Source organism: Girardinichthys multiradiatus, chromosome 24, assembly GCF_021462225.1.
Source record: "Girardinichthys multiradiatus isolate DD_20200921_A chromosome 24, DD_fGirMul_XY1, whole genome shotgun sequence".
Taxonomy (NCBI): Eukaryota; Metazoa; Chordata; class Actinopteri; order Cyprinodontiformes; family Goodeidae; genus Girardinichthys; species Girardinichthys multiradiatus.
In genome coordinates this window covers 3,208,519-3,228,877 of record NC_061816.1, presented here as the reverse complement: position 1 = coordinate 3,228,877, position 20,359 = coordinate 3,208,519, and the positions used below count along the sequence as shown (strand labels likewise).

The 20,359-nt window shown below is 40.5% G+C and overlaps 2 protein-coding genes across 3 annotated transcripts in view; one reads left to right on the top strand and one right to left on the bottom strand.

Moving 5' to 3' along the window:
* The window catches only part of LOC124861150 (zinc finger protein 665-like), a 41,101-nt gene extending 27,121 nt beyond the window's left edge, over positions 1-13,980 (top strand). The window contains exons 3-4 of the mRNA XM_047354672.1: positions 1,012-1,197; positions 8,658-13,980. Of these exons, the coding sequence (XP_047210628.1) occupies positions 1,012-1,197; positions 8,658-10,600 (2,129 nt within the window). The 3' untranslated portion in view covers positions 10,601-13,980. The remainder of the gene's footprint in view (positions 1-1,011; positions 1,198-8,657) is intronic.
* Positions 1-20,359, bottom strand: part of LOC124861420 (zinc finger protein 260-like) — a 680,754-nt gene that overhangs the window by 168,666 nt on the left and 491,729 nt on the right. The gene's annotated exons all lie outside the window — the stretch shown is intronic.

The following is a 20,359-nucleotide window of genomic DNA, read 5'->3' as shown; positions in this document are numbered from 1 at the left end:
TAATTAATGTACGTTTTAGCTGTTATTTAGATTTTATTAACAAACCAATTCCACTGAATTTCCCCAACAGAATGATACTAAAAGAACTGGTAATATATTTTTAGATCTGTTTTTATTGTCATTAGGTTGGATAATTTTCCACAAATATCAACATCCCATAAAAGAAAATGTATCCATCCTTTTTTCCTCATTGTTTTACAACCTAAAAATAAAATGGGGTTCTTTAAAAATGAAAACAAATTTAACATAGTGGACATTTATCAGAAATTATAAATTGTCTTTTTTTAAAGTTGTCATGTAACATTTGTAGCTTTAAATGAGTTTTATTTAGCTGGCTAGCTCTTTGGATTGTAAAGGTTGCAGACCCCTGGTTTAAGGGGACGGCCATGTTTAGGACAAAAATGTCGCTGAATATGAAACGTAATAAAATAACCTGGAACCGTTCGCATGTGGAGAGAGCTCCTGCTATCCGTATTATCATATGCACATTCAATATTCTGGACATAAAGCCACAAGCATGGAGTAGCACATTCATATAAAAGTGTTACTTAATAATTAAAGCTGCTATGGATCATAAAATAACTGATAAGTTCTGACGCATTTCCCTCAGACACTGTCCACTAATGTCGCTTGGTGCATATTTCACACATACCAAGATTTGTTTAGGGAACAAGTTGCTGCAATCTAATGGTTGATTTATGCTAAATTATGACTCCTTTTTCTTATCACTGTACTAAATATCTAAATGTTGCTATATCAGCTGTCTGTGCTATATTCAATGAACAATCTCTACTTCACAAACCATCTGCTTCACAGCAAAACTCAGGCAATTATGTTTTATATAATAGTGATTTAATTCAGGGGTTAAATATGAGATTCTGCACATGACCTAAACTGTCAGTTCTTGAGGTTCAGTTTTCTCTAAACTGCTGATCAGATGTTTTTCTCTAATGTGAATCTTTACCAGCTTAGAAACATAAAGTTGTTCATAATGCATGTAATGTGTTTCAGTGCTGCCAGCAGATGTTAAAGAAGAGGCTCCTGAAGAACAGAGTCCTGATGTGGATCAGCAGGAGCCAGAGTCCCTCCAGATAAAGGAGGAACAGGAGGAACTCTGGACCAGTCAGGAAGGAGAGCAGCTCACTGTGAAGGAGGAGACTGATACCAGGTTTCCATTAACTGCAGCTCCTATCAAGAGTAAGGATTTGTTTGTGTGTGTGTCTCCTGTCTGGCAGCTAACAGTCTGGTGCATCTGGTTGTCTTTTATGATCAAAAGTAGATTTGCTTCACAACAAGGAGGAAGAAATGAGACATTTCCAGAGTTTCAGAGTTGACTTTATTAAATTAATGATAATATGAGCCGGGTTTTTTTGTTGGGGGTTTTAATATTCTTGTGAGCTGCTCTGGAAGGCATCTGGTGAAGGACTTCTTAGATTTATTGGACACCAAACCCATGAACATACGCAGACCCTGGACCTTGTTTTATCTTATGATTTATCCATTTGCAACTTGGAAATTGATGATGTTGTGCCTTCAGACCACATGCATGTTTATTGATTTTACTCCATTTACTCAACCTGTTGTACCATTAGATGGGAGTGGAGGGAGAAATAAGCAAAAGTGGAAAAAAGACAAACTGAAAGTCTCTTTTTAGATGCTGAGAGAGCTGGTGTTATCAAAGAGCTGTGGAAAATATTTTTTCTGAGCAATATCTTTTTCTGAGATGAGGAAAATATAATTGTTGGTAACTCTTATACTTTTCTCTTGCTCTCGGTGGAAGACACACGTGTTTTCTCTCCCTCCCTCCCTGCTGATCCCTGCTTCTGCTTTTCATTTGTATTTTTCTCAGAGCCTCGCTTTGCATATCCTCCAAACTTTTAAATTATGGATTTGGTCAGCTGGTCTCTCAACGTAATTGATCAAATTTTTTCGACAGGGTAAAGGACACCCTCTTGTCCAGACGGGACGTTCTTCTCTGGATACACAATGGATTCTTGGCAGCTTTGGACGATTGTGTGACTGACTACAATGTTGGTTGCAGACGTGGAAAATGTGTACATATTTGGGCTTTTGATAACAGGATTTCTGCTTTTTGGAGTTGGTGGTTACCTGGCTTATCAAGTGATTTGCAAAACGTGGGCGGCTGTTCAAAGCATTCCAAAGCTGGCTGCGATGTTGGATGGAGTCTGTAGAGAGATCAACACTCAGACTGGAAAGTTAAGAGAGCAGAATCGCAACCTGGACACGATTCTTGAACAGAATCGCAGCCTGGCAGCGGTTGGACTCAGAGGTAAAAGGATGCAATCTTGGAGAAGTTATATGCTCCAGATATGCGGAAAATAACAGAAATTTGGCTATTTGGATTCGCAATTGAGACATACCAGTAAAACTCTTAAGGTAGTTGGAAATTCACCACTGCCTGAACCAAAACATTTATTGTTTTTCTAAATCTGGCACCCCAATGTGGCCTTGGCAACTTCTGCTAACTGGCTATCGACAAAATATCTCCTGGATGTTATATAAACACGACGCTCTTCCCAGCACTCCCCTACCAGCTGTGTGCTGATAGGACTATGCGGCCGATTGATAAAACTTCCACCTCTCTTCTCAAGGACAATGGCGCTTCTATCAGTGTTGACAGTCTAATTCTTACAAATACACTCAGACTTATATATTTGCACCCTCAAGATTCCACTGTACCCTTGCTGAATCTTTACTTATTTGTGCGTTGCTTACCCCTGCTGAGGTTTTTAGTACTATTTCAGACTATTCGGCTAAGAATAGAGTCTGAAATATGATTTTTGTTTTCCTCCTATCTTACTTTACCTAAATGTGTGATTTCATTACTTTTCATAGATTTTCAGATTTCTCAGAAGGATTACCAGCAAAAGCCAATTATTATTAGTATTTCATTACTTTTTCATTGATTTTTAGTTTTAACAGAAGGAATCCCAGCGAAAACCAAATATTATTAGTAATTTGGACTTTAGCTGCTCTTACACCAATGACCCAGCTTTCTTATTTAGACTACAATGGACTGTTATTACTTAGTTCATCTTCAGTACCAGTAAAAGCAATATATTATTAGCACCTGAAAATGTGGATTAAAGCTGTTTTGGACCAGTGACTCAGCTTCCCTAGTTAGAATTCAGTGGAATGATGAGACTATCAATATTATCATCTTCTTTTAGCTTTAGATGCTTTATTATTAAGAGTGGTTTGGAACCAATTTCTACCAGTAAACTTGGAAGGATTATTAATTGTTTTCTGTGTTTATTTTCTTTGTGATTGTATTGTAATTGTTCTTCCTCATGTACAGCGCTTTGAATGTCTTGTTACTGAAAAGCGCTTTATAAATAAACTTACCTTACCTTATAACCCCTGTGTTCTTTATAATTCAATTAAAGGGAACATATTGTGCTTTTAAATCCTTCCCTTTCACCCTTAAATCATTCAGTTGTGGTCTATATAAAGTGGAACTGCAATGCTTTGGTCTGAACTCTTTGTTCTTGTAGCTCCACAGGCTCCTCTTTTCCCCGTGTTCTGACATGTGTCAGACTTGTTTTGGTGTTGTCTCTTTAAATGCAACTGAGACACTTCACACCCCGCCTCCCTCCAGGTCAGAGTGCTCCACTTTAACCCATTAGGCCATTTTTGTAGTTTGACAGCAGAGATACAATTATCTAGTGACATAGAAACAAGACAAAAATGGCAAAAACATTAAAAACTGTTTATGTAATAATACTATTCAGAACATGCTGTACGGTTCTGTCCTCAAGGAGCTAAAAGCAGCACACAGCGCTAACACCAGCAGAAGACACCATGCTACTGCTGCCAGAACAATGGCCAGGACGTCGTATCAACACAATATATTTATGTCTAAAATAAAGTTTGTTGTCATTGTAGCGTTATTTGCAGCTTACTACTTTGCTGTGTCCGTCGTTTCCATAGACAAAAGGCAAAGACAAATGAAGATGAAGTCTTTCAGCAAATCCTTCTTGGTCCTGAAGGAGGTTCCTGAAGGACTCGTCCTTCAAAAGCTTCGTGCAAATGAGGGGGAATTTCCCCACTGATGTGGGAACATTTCCATGAAAAATAATATTTAACCAGGCACTTCAAAGAGGTTCTAAAGCTGGGGCACCGTGTAATAAATAATGTGGGTTGATCCACCCAATAACCAAACTGAACTTATCCTCTTGCAGCGTGGGGAAACTTGAGCTAGGACTACAAAACCGCACCAAGAAATAAAAACGGCATATTGGTGTAATTGATAAGCGGGAAGTCCATGACCTTATTTAGCTGTTCCACAGCAAATACTGTGATGTAACAGTTGGAAAGCGTAATAGATGATAGAGAAAACTGAATGGATGGAAAACTGTGACCCAAACAAAAATTTAAGATATCTACGCAGCACCTAGAGAGACTAAATTCAACTTTTCATTTTTGAAAATTCACCAAAACGTAACTTTATTATCAGACAGTTACCCAAAAAGAGGTGATACAAACACGGCCTTTCAATCAGCAAATAACTTTTACACAAAAATAACCAGAAAACACTTCTCTCTATGTATGTGAATTTACTAACCAGAATATTTTAACCGTACTGTCAAACATGCCAGTTAATAAAATTTTCCACCTAAGACTAGAATCATCCAGTGAACTACTGACCAAAGGAAAAATATTAATAGGAAAATGGAAGGTTAATCAATTGAAGAGTAATGGACAAGTGAGAACTTAGAAATGATCCCAGCTTTGGATCAAATGAGAATGTGAGGAACCATGATGAACATCAATTCCAGAAATAACACTTTAGCATTAAATGTTTGTCATTCAACCCTCAGTAGACAACTCACAGTCAGGCTAACCTAGCAGGCCTGTTGGCACACAGCATGGCTAGGCATTGGCTTGAATAACTAGCTGTTTGCCTCGTGGCTCGGATAATAAAATAAAACCGCATGCGGTAAATAAGAGCTTCATCATTCCTTCATTGAGTTTTTGTACACTTTAATTCAATGTCTTGTTTACAGCAGCTAGCATTGCCAACTGTTCCTGGTATATACGTTTAATGACTTCCCTTGGGCCTAGAATTCTTTGTAGAGAACTTCTTGAAGGACCAGTCTGGCGCCGAGGTTGGTAAGCTTTTGGTCAATAGATTCTAGGATTTCAGTGTAACTCTTGTCTGGTGAAGTTGTGGTACTGGTGGAACACTCCGACTTGGTTCTCTGGATCTGAACACGTAGCTCTGCCGGCTATCCAAACACTCCTCATCAAGATTTTAGTGGAGGAAGAAAGAAAACTATATTTAAAAGTTAGAAATTATTTAGATATATTACTAGATGGTTGGTTTCACTGAGTTATATTGTGTGTTTAGTCAGGCTCTGCCATGCTGCTGCTTCAGCTCTGTGTCTGTCTTCTTTTGGAGCCTCTCTTTGCATATCGTCCAAATTTGTGCATTATGGATTTGGTCAGCTGGTCTCTCAACGTAATTGATAACATTTTCTTGATGAGAAGACAGGGTAAGGGGGGGAACCTTCTTGCCCAGACGGGATGTTTTTCTCCGGATACACAATGGATTCTTGGCAGCAATGGAAGATTGTGTGTCTGACAATGATGTCAGTCGAGGACATGGAAGATGTTTGGATTTTTGATAACAGGATTTCTGCTTTTTGGAAATGTCGGCAGCAGTTCTGGCCAGTGCAAAGCTGCCTGTCATGTTTGAAGGGATCTGCAGAGCGATCAAGAGTCAGACTGAAATCTTAAAGGGTACATGTCATGCAAAATCCACTTTTATAGCTCTTAAACAAATTTTTTGTGTATTGGGAGTGTCTGAAAGTGTAGAAAATTTGAATTTAGTTACTCCAGATTATGTGATGATATATTTAGATGCTTTTTGGTTTAGATTTTTCCATTTTCTATTACGTTTCGGTCTCTATTATGTCACAGTATTTTCTAAATATGGTCATGGACTTCTAGATAACCAATCCAGCGAATCTGCCATTTTTTTCTCTCACAGTGTTTTAAGAGTTCAAGTTGAAGATGCCGAAGCAGCAAGTGGAAAAATCTAAATGTTCTGTTGTTAACCCACACCAGTCAAATGTTCTGTTGTTAACCCACACCAGTTATTAGACCATACCCCAGGATCAGAACCTCTTTGGAGTGCCTAGTTAAATTTTATTGTGAAATCCGTATTTCCCCACTTCAAGGATGAGTTTCTTCAGCAACCTCCACCAGTATCAGGAAGGATTTACTGAAAGACTTCATTTGATTAAGGGCTCAGTTCCTTCTGTCTATGGAAACGATGGGCACAGCAAAGTGGTAAGCTGCAAATAATGCTAAAATGTCAACAAACTTTATTTTAGACATAAATTGTGTTTTGATACGACGTCCTGGCAATTGTTTAGTTAGCGTTAGCATCATGTCTTGTGCTTATCTTAGTGCTGTGTGCTGCTTTTATCTCCTGGAGGACAGAACCATACTGCTTGTTTTTGAATAGTATTATTACATAAACAGGTTTGCATTGTTTATGCAATGTTTGTCGTGTTTCTACGGCACTAGATAATTGTTATCAAAATACAACAATGGCCGAATGGGTTAAAGTGCAGCGCTGTTTGACCTCGAGGGAGGCTGGGTGTGAAGTGTCTCAGTTGCATTTAAAGAGACAACACCAAAACAAGTTGCTCTCAGATGCACATAAGAACAGGGGGAAAAGAGGAGCCTGTGGAGCTACAAGAACAAGGAGTTCAGACCAAAGCATTGCAGTTCCACTTCATATAGACCGCAACTGAATTATTTAAGGGTGAAAAGGAAGAATTTAAAAGAATATGTCTCCTTTAAGGAAGCAGAATCGTAAACTGGATTTAATCCTTGCACACAATTGCAGGCTGGTTTGGTTCATGAACTCGGAGGTGAAATAGTATTGTTATTGTTTTTCTGAATCAGACTCCCCTGTACGGCCTTGGTGGGCTGTTTATCTTCTTCTGGTTATTGTTTAGCCGGAATTGTTAGAAAAAATAGACAAAAACTACTTCATACCAGTGACTCCCAAGGATTATTGTTGTTGTTGTTTTTGTCTTTCCTGTATCATTGTAATGTTTTCTTTTCTTTGAAGCACTTTGAGTGTCTTGTTACTGAAAAGTGCCATATAGATTTATATAAACTTTCCTTTCCTTGCCTTGCTATGTGAGCTGATTCACAACTGTGTGAAGGTCTCAACTCAAGCTGGAATGAAAAGACAAGCTGTTTTAAAACTATCCAGCAGCAATGTTTCTCTTCTGTGGTTGATCCTAGATTTGCTGTATATTGTACCTAAAGTAAAAATGCCTTTGTTCAATTCAGTTTAGTTTTCAATTCAGTTTATTTATATAATGCACATCACAACACATGTTGTCTCAAGGCACTTCACAAAAGTCAGGTACATACATTCCAGTTAATCCTAATCATTGAACAGTGCAGTCAGATTCAGTTTTTTATTCAAATTGGATAAAAAGTTTTTCTATCTAAAGAAACCCAGCAGATTGCATCGAGTCAGAGATCTGTAGCATTCCCTCCTCCTGGATGAACATGTAGAAACAGTGGACAGTCACTGGCGTTGACTTTGCAGCAATCCCTCATACTGAGCATGCATGTAGCGACAGTGGAGAGGAAAAACTCCCTTTTAACAGGAAGAAACCTCCAGCAGAACCAGGCTCAGTGTGAGCGGCCTTCTGCCACGACCGACTGGGGGTTTGAGAGAACAGAGCAGAGACACAAAAAGAACAAAGAAGCACTGATCCAGGAGTACTTTCTATGGGAAGGAAAAGTAAATGTTAATGGATGTAGCTCCTTTAGTCGTTTCACCTAGAAAGAAAGAACAGATAAACTCTGAGCCAGTTTTCAAGGTTAGAGTTTGCAAGAGCTCATAGAGTTAGTCACAGTAAAAGCTCAGTCAATTGCCATGTCTAGGAGAGAGAAAGGGTTAAACACTAAAAGACAGGGTCAAGTGGATCATCGGTAGAGGGTGAGCATTAAGTTGTTGCCAGCAGAAGCTCGGACGATTCCCCTCTCCAGAAAGGTGTCACCGGTAGACACAGAGTCAGGCCAGGTGTAGCTTCTAGGAAGAGAAAAGAGAGAGAACATAAAGTTAAAAGCTGAAATAACAGCAAATAATACAAAATTGGAGAGTAGTGTGAGAATGTAGCGAAGAGGGTGAAAGTGGTCATTCACCGTAAAAAGCATGTACCTGTATGGCAGGAGTAAATAGAATCAAAACATTCTGAGTAAAATCATAACAAATCAAAAGTATCTAGCTAATAATAAAAGCTCTAAAAGTAATTCAAAATCAGAATAATGGCAAAAGAGGCTTATGTACAAAAAATAAATATACTCTATTTTATATCAGCAATGTAATACTATTCATTTTCAGCTTTAAAAAGAGGCAATTAAATCATTGTATACATTTATGTTTTAGAATCTCATATTTATACCATTAAATCGTGAAACCGTAATATTTACACTCAAAGTTATCATACCATTGTGTTATCTCTGATTTTATCTACTGTACTGTTCAGTGAAAATATTTATCAGATTTTATTCTCTAGTTTTAATCTTTATCATCTTTGTAACATTGTCAAGGTAAAGTTGTTCATAATGCATGTAATGTGTTTCAATGATGTCTGCAGATGTTAAAGAAGATGCTCCTGAAGAACAGAGTCCTGATATGGACCAGCAGGAGCTGGAGCTCCTCCACATAAAGGAGGAAAGTGAAAGAATCTGGACCAGCCAGGATGGAGAACAACTGAATGTGAAGAAGGAGACTGATGATACCATGTTTCCATTAACTGATGTCCAAATGAAGAGTGAAGAGGATGAAGAGAAACCTCTGTTCTCTCAGTTTCATCAACACCAAACAGAAGACAGAGATCTTCCAAGCAGCAGCTCAGCTGATCAGATAAAATCAGAAATTAAAGAAGAGGATTTTGGAACAGCAGAATCCAGCAGGAACCCAGATCGAAATAGTCATGGAGGCTCTTCCAACTATTCAGAGACTAAAGACAGTGATGATGATGATGTGAAGCATCATAAATCTGAGCTTAAACGCTTGTCAGACTCTGAAACTGAAGACAGTGAGGAGGATTGGAAGGAGAGCAGGGCTCCAGGGTCAGACAGAAACACTGTCAACAAATCTTTGAGCTGCTCTGAGTGTGGAGAAAATTTTGCTAACAGACGCTCTCTTCAGAGTCACATGATATGTAATCCAAGATTAACGTCTTCAGATTGTTCCGGTAATGAGACGTGTTTCAGAGAGAAGAAAACTATAGATTCACTGACAAAAGTCCAGAAAGGTAGTAAAAAGTTTAACTGTGGTGAGTGTGGTAAAGGTTTTAACTGGAAACATGATTTAAAACGACACACAAAAATCCACACTGGGGAGAAATCCTTTATTTGTGATGAATGTGGAAAAAGATTTTCCTACAAGTCAGATTTAAACATACACACGAGAATCCACACAGGAGATAAACCTTTTCATTGTGATGCATGTGGAAATTGTTTTTGCTACAAGTCACAATTAAACACGCACATGAGAATCCACACAGGAGATATACCTTTTAGTTGTGATGCATGTGGAAAAAGATTTGTCTCCAAGTCACAATTAAACACGCACATGAGAATCCACACAGGAGATAAACCTTTTGGTTGTGAAGTATGTGGAAAAAGATTTGTCTCCAAATCACAATTAAACACGCACATGAGAACCCACACAGGAGATAAACCTTTTAGTTGTGATGCATGTGGAAAAACATTTCGCTACAATTCACACTTAAACACGCACATGAGAGATCACAAAGGAGACAAACCTTTTAGTTGTGATGCATGTGGAAAAAGATTTGTCGCCAAGTCACAATTAAACACACACATGAGAATTCACACAGGAGATAAACCTTTTTGTTGTGATGTATGTGGAAAAAGATTTGCCTTCAAGTCAAATTTAAACACACACATGAGAATTCACACAGGAGATAAACCTTTTGGTTGTGATGCATGCGGAAAAAGATTTGTCTCCAAGTCAGATTTAAACACACACATGAGAATTCACACAGGAGATAAACCTTTTGGTTGTGATGCATGCGGAAAAAGATATGTCTCCAAGTCAGATTTAAACATACACATGAGAATTCACACAGGAGATAAACCGTTTAGTTGTGATGCATGTGGGAAAAGATTTGTCTCCAAGTCACAATTAAATGCACACATGAGAATCCACACAGGAGATAAACCGTTTGGTTGTGATGCATGTGGAAAAAGATTTGTCTCCAAGTCAGATTTAAATATACACATGAGAATTCACACAGGAGATAAACCATTTGGTTGTGATGCATGTGGAAAAAGATTTGTCTCCAAGTCACAATTAAACGCACACATAAGAATCCACACAGGAGATAAACCATTTGGTTGTGATGCATGTGGAAAAAGATTTGTCTCCAAGTCAAAATTCAACATACACATGCGAATCCACACAGGGGACAAACCCTTTGCCTGTGATGCATGTGGAAAAAGTTTTGCTTCAAAATCATATTTATACAAACACATGTCAAATCCACACAGAAGCGAAAAAAACCATTGAGATGTGAAATCCTAACCAACACACTAGAATTTACATAAAAGATAAACCCTTTGCTGGTTATGATTGTGGAAAAGATATAAGCATAATTTAAGACACTCTTTACACCATATTGCATAGGTCCCAGGAAACAATGTTTTTCCACGTCTGTTATCAGTTTAGCTAGCCAATAGTGGCAGATTCATGGAAGTCCCAGTTGCTTGGGTTGAAAAGCAGCAGCTCGCTTGTTTAGTTTGCCTGCAGTGTATATTCACCAGGTAGTAGATAGTGGGGAAAAAGTGCTTGCCTTCCTCCTTTCTTTTTTTTTGCATGTTCGTCCTACTTAATTGTTTCAGATTATCAAACAAATTTAAATGTTAGTCAAAGACATTACAAGTAAACAAAAATAGCATTTTTAAATGGTTTTCATTGTTAACGGAGAGACCAAATACATACCTACATGGCCCTGTGTAAAAAGGTGATCACCTAAACTTAATAACTGGTTGGGCTAACCCTTAACAGCAACAACTGCAATAAAAAGTTTGCTATAACATGCAATGAGTCTTTTACAGCCATATGGAGGAATTTTGGTCCACTAATCTCTGCAGAATTGTTGTAAATCTGCCAATTGGAGGGTTTTCGAGCATGAACGACATTTTTCTCAGTTTATAATACAGTTTTAAAGTGAAAATGTATGCTTCAAACATGGATTTTAATCCAACCAGGAGCTGTCTTGCCTTTTCTTTGCCTTGAAGCAACAAAACACTGAACTCCACTTTGTCAAACGTCCTTAGAAACTGTTAAAATTGCACCTCTACATGGAGTTTGTATTAAGTCTGTAAAAGTCACAAATTGCAGGTGTGGCAGGATAATTGGTTCTAGTTTTATTGCTGATAATCACAACAAGGCTCAAGGTGCATGCATGGCTCAAGGAGGGCCAGAGGCTGCTGAAGCCTTGGCTGCGGTGACGGACCGGCGAAAGGCAGCGCTTTGCCATCCCTCCAAAAGGCCACCGCCGATTTGGAGTGAAGGCAAAGTGCTGCATTCCTCTGTGTTTGTTCCAACTTCAGGGAAACGAGAGGGCCGGGGCTCGCTTGTAGCTGTGTGTGCTGGCAGCTCGAACAAGCTGGTTTTTATCTTGAACAAAGTTTCTGGTCGTCGTTTCCTGGTGGACTCAGTTGCGCAGCGGAACGTTATGCCAGTGTCGGAGGCAGACATTTTGTGTCAGAGCCACGGATGACCACCAGATGCTGCTAATGATGTTTAAATGGACGTCATCTTAACTCGGACTTTGTAGTAGCATCTATTCTGGGTGCTAAATTTTTGTGTGCTTTCCGGTTGTTAGTGCTTGTTGCTAATAGTTGATTTATCGATGCTGTGTTTTTTTAAACCTATCCCTGTACACTTGGGGGTCCCGGCCATCGGCCCCTTTCTAATATGTTTGCCATGGGTGATGAGTTTCAGCTCTTGTTGACTGAGTTTCCTGCTCTTACAGTCTCTCACTTTTTCCGCTATAATAGCTAAACATGGGGTAGAGCACTGTATTTCTATGCCACTATATGCCACTAAGTTAGCAATAGCTAAGGAGGAGTTTGCTAACATGGATGGCCTCGGCAATGTATGCCGCTCCAAAAGGTCCATGGGCATCTCCTTTACATATTGTTCCCAAGGCCGCTGGGGGTTGGCGACCCTGTGGGGATTTTTGGCGCCTTAATAATGCGACCAATAACAACAGATACCCAGTACCTCACATCCAGGATTTTTCCGCCCATTTGGCGGATGCTACTATTTTTTCGAAGGTGGATTTGGTGCAATGTATCCATGCAGAAATTAATTAAACCCTCATAATTAGATCAATTACATATACAGCAGGAAATGTTCACATTTTAAAGCTATGAAGTCTGGGGGGCCCATTTGGTGTATGTTTTAATTCTTTCTTTTGCAGAAGTGTATCACTATGATTGAGTTTAACATCAATCACATATGATGAAATGAGAGCCTAATCTTTAGAGTATCAAATAAATAATGATCATATTACATGGATAAGATGTCATCAAACAGTAAAATGAATGTATATTCGCACTCTGAAACAGAGGACTGAAAAGGCCTGTATAGAGTCACACATTAACTGTGACTGTCTTATCTTTTTCAGAAGTAGAGAACTACAAGTATAATCAAAGAAAAATGTATGATAATTTTCTATTTTTCTACAATTATTAAATGTAATGAAGTGGGGTAATGTTAATCAATTGTGATGTATGAATAAAACTGAAGTGATGGTTTTTTAGCTGTAACTGGTGTGAGAGCAAGAAGCAGAGAAATACTGTGTTAGAAAGCTTGAGGCTGAGCAGATAAGGAGGGCACCATGGCTTGGGAGCCAAAGGCGGCAGAGACATAACATTAGGACGGGAGGGGCAAAGGAGAGCCAGCTCATGGGAACTGGGCATGGATGGAAGGTCAACGAGCAAGCTCAAGTCATAACAAGCATGGGAGTGAGAAACGAGAAGCCAGGTTCATGCTGTTTTTCGTCAGTCTGAAGTTCGAAAAACAGGCAAAAGTCATAACACAGGGAGCCAGCTGCTGGCTGTTTACAACTCTGTCTACGGAGGCCAGGAGACAGCACCGAAAAGTCACGGTGACCGCATAACTCAATGACGGGAAAGCTTGCCGGGCAACGGGGTGAGCGGTGAGGCTAGCGGCACTATAAAAACTGCCAAAGGTTGTTTCCTCGCAGAAGACCAGTGAACAAGATCGGACGGAGAAAGAAGCTACAGATGAATCAGAAGACCGGAGATGCAGCCCCGCTGACAATTCTGCATTATAGAAAGGATCAACCCGTGTGCTCTGAGAAGAGCTGCAACCCAGAATTGAGAATCTGAATTTCATCTGTTGCATTTTTACCAAGACAACTGAAGTGAACTTGGTCAGTGAACAACTGATTGCTCCAAGTTTCAGGCTTCTGGAAATCCTGGCCAACCTCAATTACACCTCAAAGGTGTAATTGAGGCATTTGAGGTTCAACTATTCCAGAGGCTGAATAGTTGAAGGTGTAATACACCTTCAACTAATCAGCCTCTGGAAGCTACCGAATTTTGAAACATATGCCAACAGTTTCTGTTTTTTAAATTTTTTTTATTTTTAAATTTTTTTCCAACTTGACCATCGAAACCCCAAGCATCAGCGCTTGTCCACTTAGAGGAAGAAAACTTAAGATTTGCCTTTCACCCACGAAGAAAATCACTCTTGCCTAATGAAGAAATAATTCCATTCGGATCCATGGTGAACCTCCGTCTCCAAAGCCTCTTTAGCCTTACCAGTTTCAGCATTAGGGAAAGATAGGTTAAGTTGATTGATTTATTTCTATTATTCAATTTTTGACGTTTTGCTGATTTTTAAGCTGTTACTGACCCCTGCAAAAGCATTACTAATTAAAGAAAGCATATAAAATTCTTGATTTATTGTGGACAGTCAATTATTTGAGTCATCTTATTTTCGGGTTTTTCGTTGGTGGTAAAAAGTCTTGTTGCTTGGTTCCAAATGATTTTAGGTTTTTATAGGTTGCTTTAAGCCAAACTTGTTAAAACAATGCCCCTGGAGCTTGTGCCAACCCACTAAAATCAACCTAACACATATACCAATTGAAAGTTGTAAAATAGGTCATGAGCAGCCGTTAACAGAAGTGACTGTCGAGGAGTGGATAACTGCTGTGGGCTACTGAGTTGTCCAGCCTACCAGTAGAAGAAGGGTGAGACTTTTGGATGCAGGCTGTCAGAGGTTAGGCGTGTCATTTTCCGACACCAGCTTAAACAGATTTTCCAGTAAACCTGCTTAGTAAGACCATCCAGGTTTAGGGAAGTCCGGACCCATTGGATGGAGAGCTGGATTGAGCAATCCCCTTAGAAATAGGGAAGTAGAAGGGAGGGGTTAGCTCATCAGACAACAAAACCATCAGTTAAATGTACCCCAAACTGGAGTTATCGCTCCTTTCGGTCTTTTTGAGTTTTTACGGACGCTGTTCAGCCTTAAAGGTGCTGCACAGACGTTCCAGCGAATCATGGACTCAGTACTGCAAGGCATGCTGTTTTTGTTTGTCTATTTGGATGATATCCTGGTGGCTAGTCCATATGCGGAGGAACACATGGTGCATCTCTAGGAGCTGTTTGTGCAGCTCAGTGAGCATGGCCTGATCGTGGACCCGGCTAAATGCAAGTTCGATCTGCCTGCTGTTGAGTTCCTAGGACAAAAGGTGTCACCTCAGGGGGCGGTTCCCCTGCCTGCCAAGGTTGAAGCAGTTTCGGTTTTTCCTCGTCCCCCGTCTGTGAAGCCCCAGCAGGAGTTTTTGGGGATGGTGTACTTTTATAACCATTTAATTCCACGGGCTGGTCACCTTATGCATCCATGTACAAAGCACTTAAAAGTAAAAAGGGTGACCAGCAAATAGAGTGGGCCCCCGACATGTTACAGGCATTCGATGATGCCAAAAAAGCCCTGGCTAATGCTGCGCTGTTCACCCACTCGTCCCCTACGGCTCCTGTGGCCCTGACTACCGATGTCTCTGATTATGCAATGGTGTAGTAGCTTGTGTCCATCCTTAAACTAAGTGTGCTGAGGCATTCTAATCAACCCAGTTACAGCCTGCTCCACTATCAAACCCAGTGCACCAGTCACAGGTCATTCATGACATACCTTGGGCCATTTGTCCTTGTAATTATGTCAATGAGCATTCTTATCCTATTCTAACAAAAGACAAACATTAGAACTTATGCTTTATATTATTATGGTATAAGTGGGAAAAATAGCTATGAGTAATATTAATAAAGGTTATCCCTAACATCCCCCCTGATGAGGTATCATTCAAAGGTACCTCACTAATTAAGACCAGCTAACCCCATAGGCACTGGGTAGATCTTGGACCATCTACAACTGGCTAACCACCCCCTGAAACAATCATTCAACTCTGTATGTGTGCGCTAAACCTATATATGACCAGGGAATCTCCTTCAAGATGTCATGTGGTTTCTCCCCTCTCTCACGAGGAACGCCATCTCTCCGGTAGACCTTGGTTGTGTCTAAGAAACAGGTGATATACCTAGCGGAGACAATTCTAACCCCATCAAACATATATGTGTATGATTGCGAGGAAAGAAAGAAAGGACAACAGCCTGAAGCACAGCAGAAAATTATATCTAACATCATGTGAATCAGTTAATCTAGACCCTAAGTGTTGATCGTCTTTGTCCATCTTCACTCCCCCTCAGACTGACATCCATCCCCAAACGTCCTTTGGCAGGTTCAGCTACCTGAAAGGGTTAGTCTTACAATACACAGAGTTACCTGAAGCTAGTTGATTAACCCCTTATATTATGAGCAGCAAAATAGGCCACATAGTGGCATAACTGAAAGAATTACATTGATAAAAACATATCAATTATGATTAGAAAAATATTAAGCCACTTTAACAAAAAGAAATGTGTGGCCTTCTTTAAAGCAGCATTCCTTTAGCCTATGACCATAATGAAAAACTACCATCTATTACATTGTTTCCTGTGGAAGGGGGTTAACACATATTGAAAAACAATTTGCTCTTATCTGGCTAATCTAAACACTCCCATCTCTGAGGGGTCCCAAGTCATGTACCCAAATAAGCAAATTGTATTAATTAAAACCCAAACGCCCTGTAAAAACCTTCCTATGTCCAGAGTGGAGTCATTTTGTTGTAATCAAACCAGTCTAGTTTAAAGTTAACTGGTAATAGTTAATAAGCCCATTAGTTTTATCATGTGTCATTCATTATCCATTTAAATTTATTTGAGTGGTGTATTATTTTAGTATTTCCAATTACTGCAAATTTTGTTGTCCCTTTTAAGAGCCTGATCAAAATTATGTTCAAATTCCTGGTCCCCCATTCCTAATGAAAACATCTTTAAAACATAACACATGCGCCTCTTACCTCTGTTAGGATCATATATGAAGCAACTCCATTTTGATTAGACACTAAGGAGGTGGCTGAGAGTTGTAGTTACTGGTTCAAATCTACAAAGGCAAAGGTGTTAAATATTAAGAGTATAATCTGTATGATCTACAGTTTTATCCAACATATCAGCAATTAAAAGGAATTTGTGTTAAAATCCTGTTGTGATCTGATCGATTAATTTATATTTGAAGCTGTAATTCATTCATTCATTTATTCAATCGTTCATTCATTCATTCATTTACTCAATTTACCACATTAACGTGATTAATCAGCAATCAAGTTATTTAATAAAGTATTCATACATTCAGTCATGTCTTATGTCTCTTTTCCTTATTTTTCCATTAAGGCACAGAAGTCTTTGTAAAGGATATAAGCCCAGAGGGCAGTCCTCATCTTCGATCATTGACCATCCTCGGTCACTCTGGTTAGCCTGATCATGGCTTCCTCCTCATCATACCCTATGCAATTATGTAATCAATACTTGTACCATTGACATTTGATAGGCAGTTGGAACTCCCCATCATCTCTCATTCAGGGAGCCCACGGTTGTATTTATGCACCTAAGGATGAGGGCTGGAATACACGGTACCCAACAGCACGGAGACTGATCACCACAACAACAATAATTAATGAAGTGAATATACTCACCAATACGTTTCCCCATTTTCCAAACCACGTCTCAAACATATTTGTGAATGGTTCATCGATTCCTTAGTGCGATTTAATGCGATTTTCAATGGTTAATGACTGTAATCCTTTAGGGCCTTCATCAGTGATCCATCAGGTGCTGTAATTGTTGAGACTAAAAGAACAACAAGCCTCTTTTGCCATGATCATGTCCAAAGCTATTCTGTTTTTGACAATAAATAATTTGATAATCCTGTTAACATAGCTTTCAGCTGTCTTCCCTGTTTTGTGTGATATCATTTAAAAGATTAAATCGGTTCTAAAACGAAGCAGCTTGTATTTTAGCAGACATTTCACATTCAAAACCCATTTTCTGAAAGGTTTCCCCTGACAAAGTGGGCCAATCGGTGTCAGGACATCCTGGTTGGAGAGAATAACCAGGGGATATCTTTACTGTCTAGTAAATAGGTAGTCACCCCCAAAGTAATTATTCCCCATAAATCAGTTCTGTTCAGCAGCAAATAAAAGTTAGAGGCCTTATCTCAAGTTAATTTACTATCTAAGTTGCAGACAGCATCATCTATAAAGTAGTAGCTCAGAAGCACACTGGAATTTATCATTTTCTATTCGAGGAGTTATTGGAATCGAATAAATAGTTGAGAACTCCTTCAACCCCTCATGCAAATTATTCCCCAATTTTCAATACTTACAGAAGTACACATTTGTTTGTTGGTTATTCACACAGTTATATTTTACAAATCATTCTTCTCTCTGTGATTTTTTGATTTTGTGACCTCCTTTCAAATTTACACATACTCATTCAAGCTATAACCCAACAAATATAAGTTTTTATTAGCCCATTCAAACATTTATGAATCAGGTTCCACATAATTGTATTTTTTTAGCTGAAAGCAAAAAGGTGAGTTAATCTTACCTTGTGATGTTATGGTAACTACAATAAATGAATTTAATTCAAGAAACACGTTTTTATATATTAACTGGTAATGAAATGTTAAGTGAAAAGACATCCAATTGAACCTGTTTGTATGTTCTTCCTCAGGTGCTTTCTGATTTATCTGAGGTTTCCTTCAGAGGATGGCTCTTCCTCCTGTAATATAATGTGCCTATCTTAGTTTGGCCTTCATTCAGAGTTCCGGTTGTCTCTCTTGCTGGTGTTTTGATTAGTGTCTCTTGTGTGTTATGAGACAAAAACTTCATAGCAGATATCGATATTGAAATCATTAAACATAGTGTGTTAATTACTCTCTCTGTGAATCCAGACTGGGTGCACACCCCGACTGCACAGAGGAGGTTAAAGGACAGGGCATGTTTCTTCCTGTCAGCACCTCGTGGGGGGTTAAACCCATGTGCTTAGTGGGTGATGATCTCATGGAGAACATCACCAAGGGCAGCACATCCAGCCATTCCATATTTGGAAAGCAGCACAAACGTTAGCCAATAGTTATTTTATTGTGCGATCAGCTCTCTCAGCCCACCTGGTGAAAGTGTCAAGGGCATTTCCACATCTTTTCACTCTGTTGTCAGTACCCATGTCAATAAAATCAATAACAATTTATTTCAGGGCTCGTTGGGGACAGGAAATGCTCCAATACCTGTTTTCGTGAGTGTCTTGTATGTAGATAATGTAATAGTCATCTTCTCACCTTTAACACATACTCGTACTTGTCGTCTTCTGCTTATCCAGGACCGGGTCGCGGGGGCAGAAGACTCAGTAGAGACGCCAAGACTTCTCTCACCCCAGACACCTCCTCCAGCTCCTCTGGGAGGAGCCAGGGGGCTCCCAGGCCAGCCGCGAGACATAGTCCCTCCAGCGTGTCCTGGGTCGTCCCCTGGGCCTACTCCCAGTGGGACGTGCCCGAAACACCTCCCGAGGGAGGCATCCAGGAGGCATCCGATACAGATGCCCAAGCCACCTCAACTGGTTCCTCTCGATGTGGAGAAGCAGCGGCTCTACTACGAGCCCCTCCCGGATGGCTGAGCTCCTCACCCTATCTCTAAGGGAGGGCCCAGCCACCCTGCGGAGGAAGCTAATTTCAGCCGCTTGCATCTCATTATTTCGGTCATGACCCAAAGTTCATGCCCACAAGTGAGGGTAGGAACATAGACCGACCGGTAAATCGAGAGCTTTGCTTTTCGGCTTAGCTCTCTCTTCACCACAACGGATTGGCACAGCATCCCCATCACTGCGGCAGCTGCACCGATCCATCTGTTGATCTCCCGCTCCATTCTTCCCTCACTCGTGAACAAGACCCCGAGATACTTAAACTCCTCCACTTGAGGCAGGAACTCCCCTCCAACCTGAAGAGGACAAGCCACCCTTTTCCGGTCGAGAACCATGGCCTTGGAGTTGGAGGAGCTGATCCTCATCCCAGCCGCTTCACACTCAGCTGTGAACCGCTCCAGTGCACGCTGTAGGTCTTGGCTAGAGCGGGCCATCAGGACCGCATCATCTGCAAAAAGAAGAGACGAAATCCACTGGTCCCCAAGCCAGACCCCTTCCGGCCCTTGGCTGCCCCTAGAAATCCTGTCCGTAAAAGTTATGAACAGGACCGGTGACAAAGGGCAGCCCTGCCGGAGTCCAACATGCACTGGGAACAGGTCTGACTTAGTGCGGTCAATGCAGACCAGACTCCTGCTCAGTTTGTACAGAGACCAGATGGCCCTTACTAAAGGGCCCCCAACTCCCTACGTGGTGTTCTGTGGGGGAGCGCCCCCGCAGACCCTCACTATCACTTGGGCCTACCAAGTCTGTCTGGCTTTCTCCTCTTCCAGCGGATCCAACTCACCACCAGGTGGTGATCAGTGGACAGCTCAGCCTCTCTCTTCACCCAAGTGTCCAAGACATACGGCTGAAGGTCTGACAAAACGACAACAAAGTCGATCATCGACCTCCTGCCTAGGGTGTCCTGGTGCCAAGTGCACTGATGAACACAGTTACGTTTGAACATGGTTTTCATCATGGACAATCCATGATGCACAGAAATCCAATAATAAAACACCACGCGGGTTCAGATCGGGGAGCCCATTCCTCCCAATCACACCCCTCCAGGTGTCACTGTCATTTCCGGCATGGGCGTTGAAATCCCCCGGCAGGATAACGGAGTCCAAGAGAGGGGCACCACGCAGCACTCCCGACAGGGACTCCAAGAAGGCTGAGTACT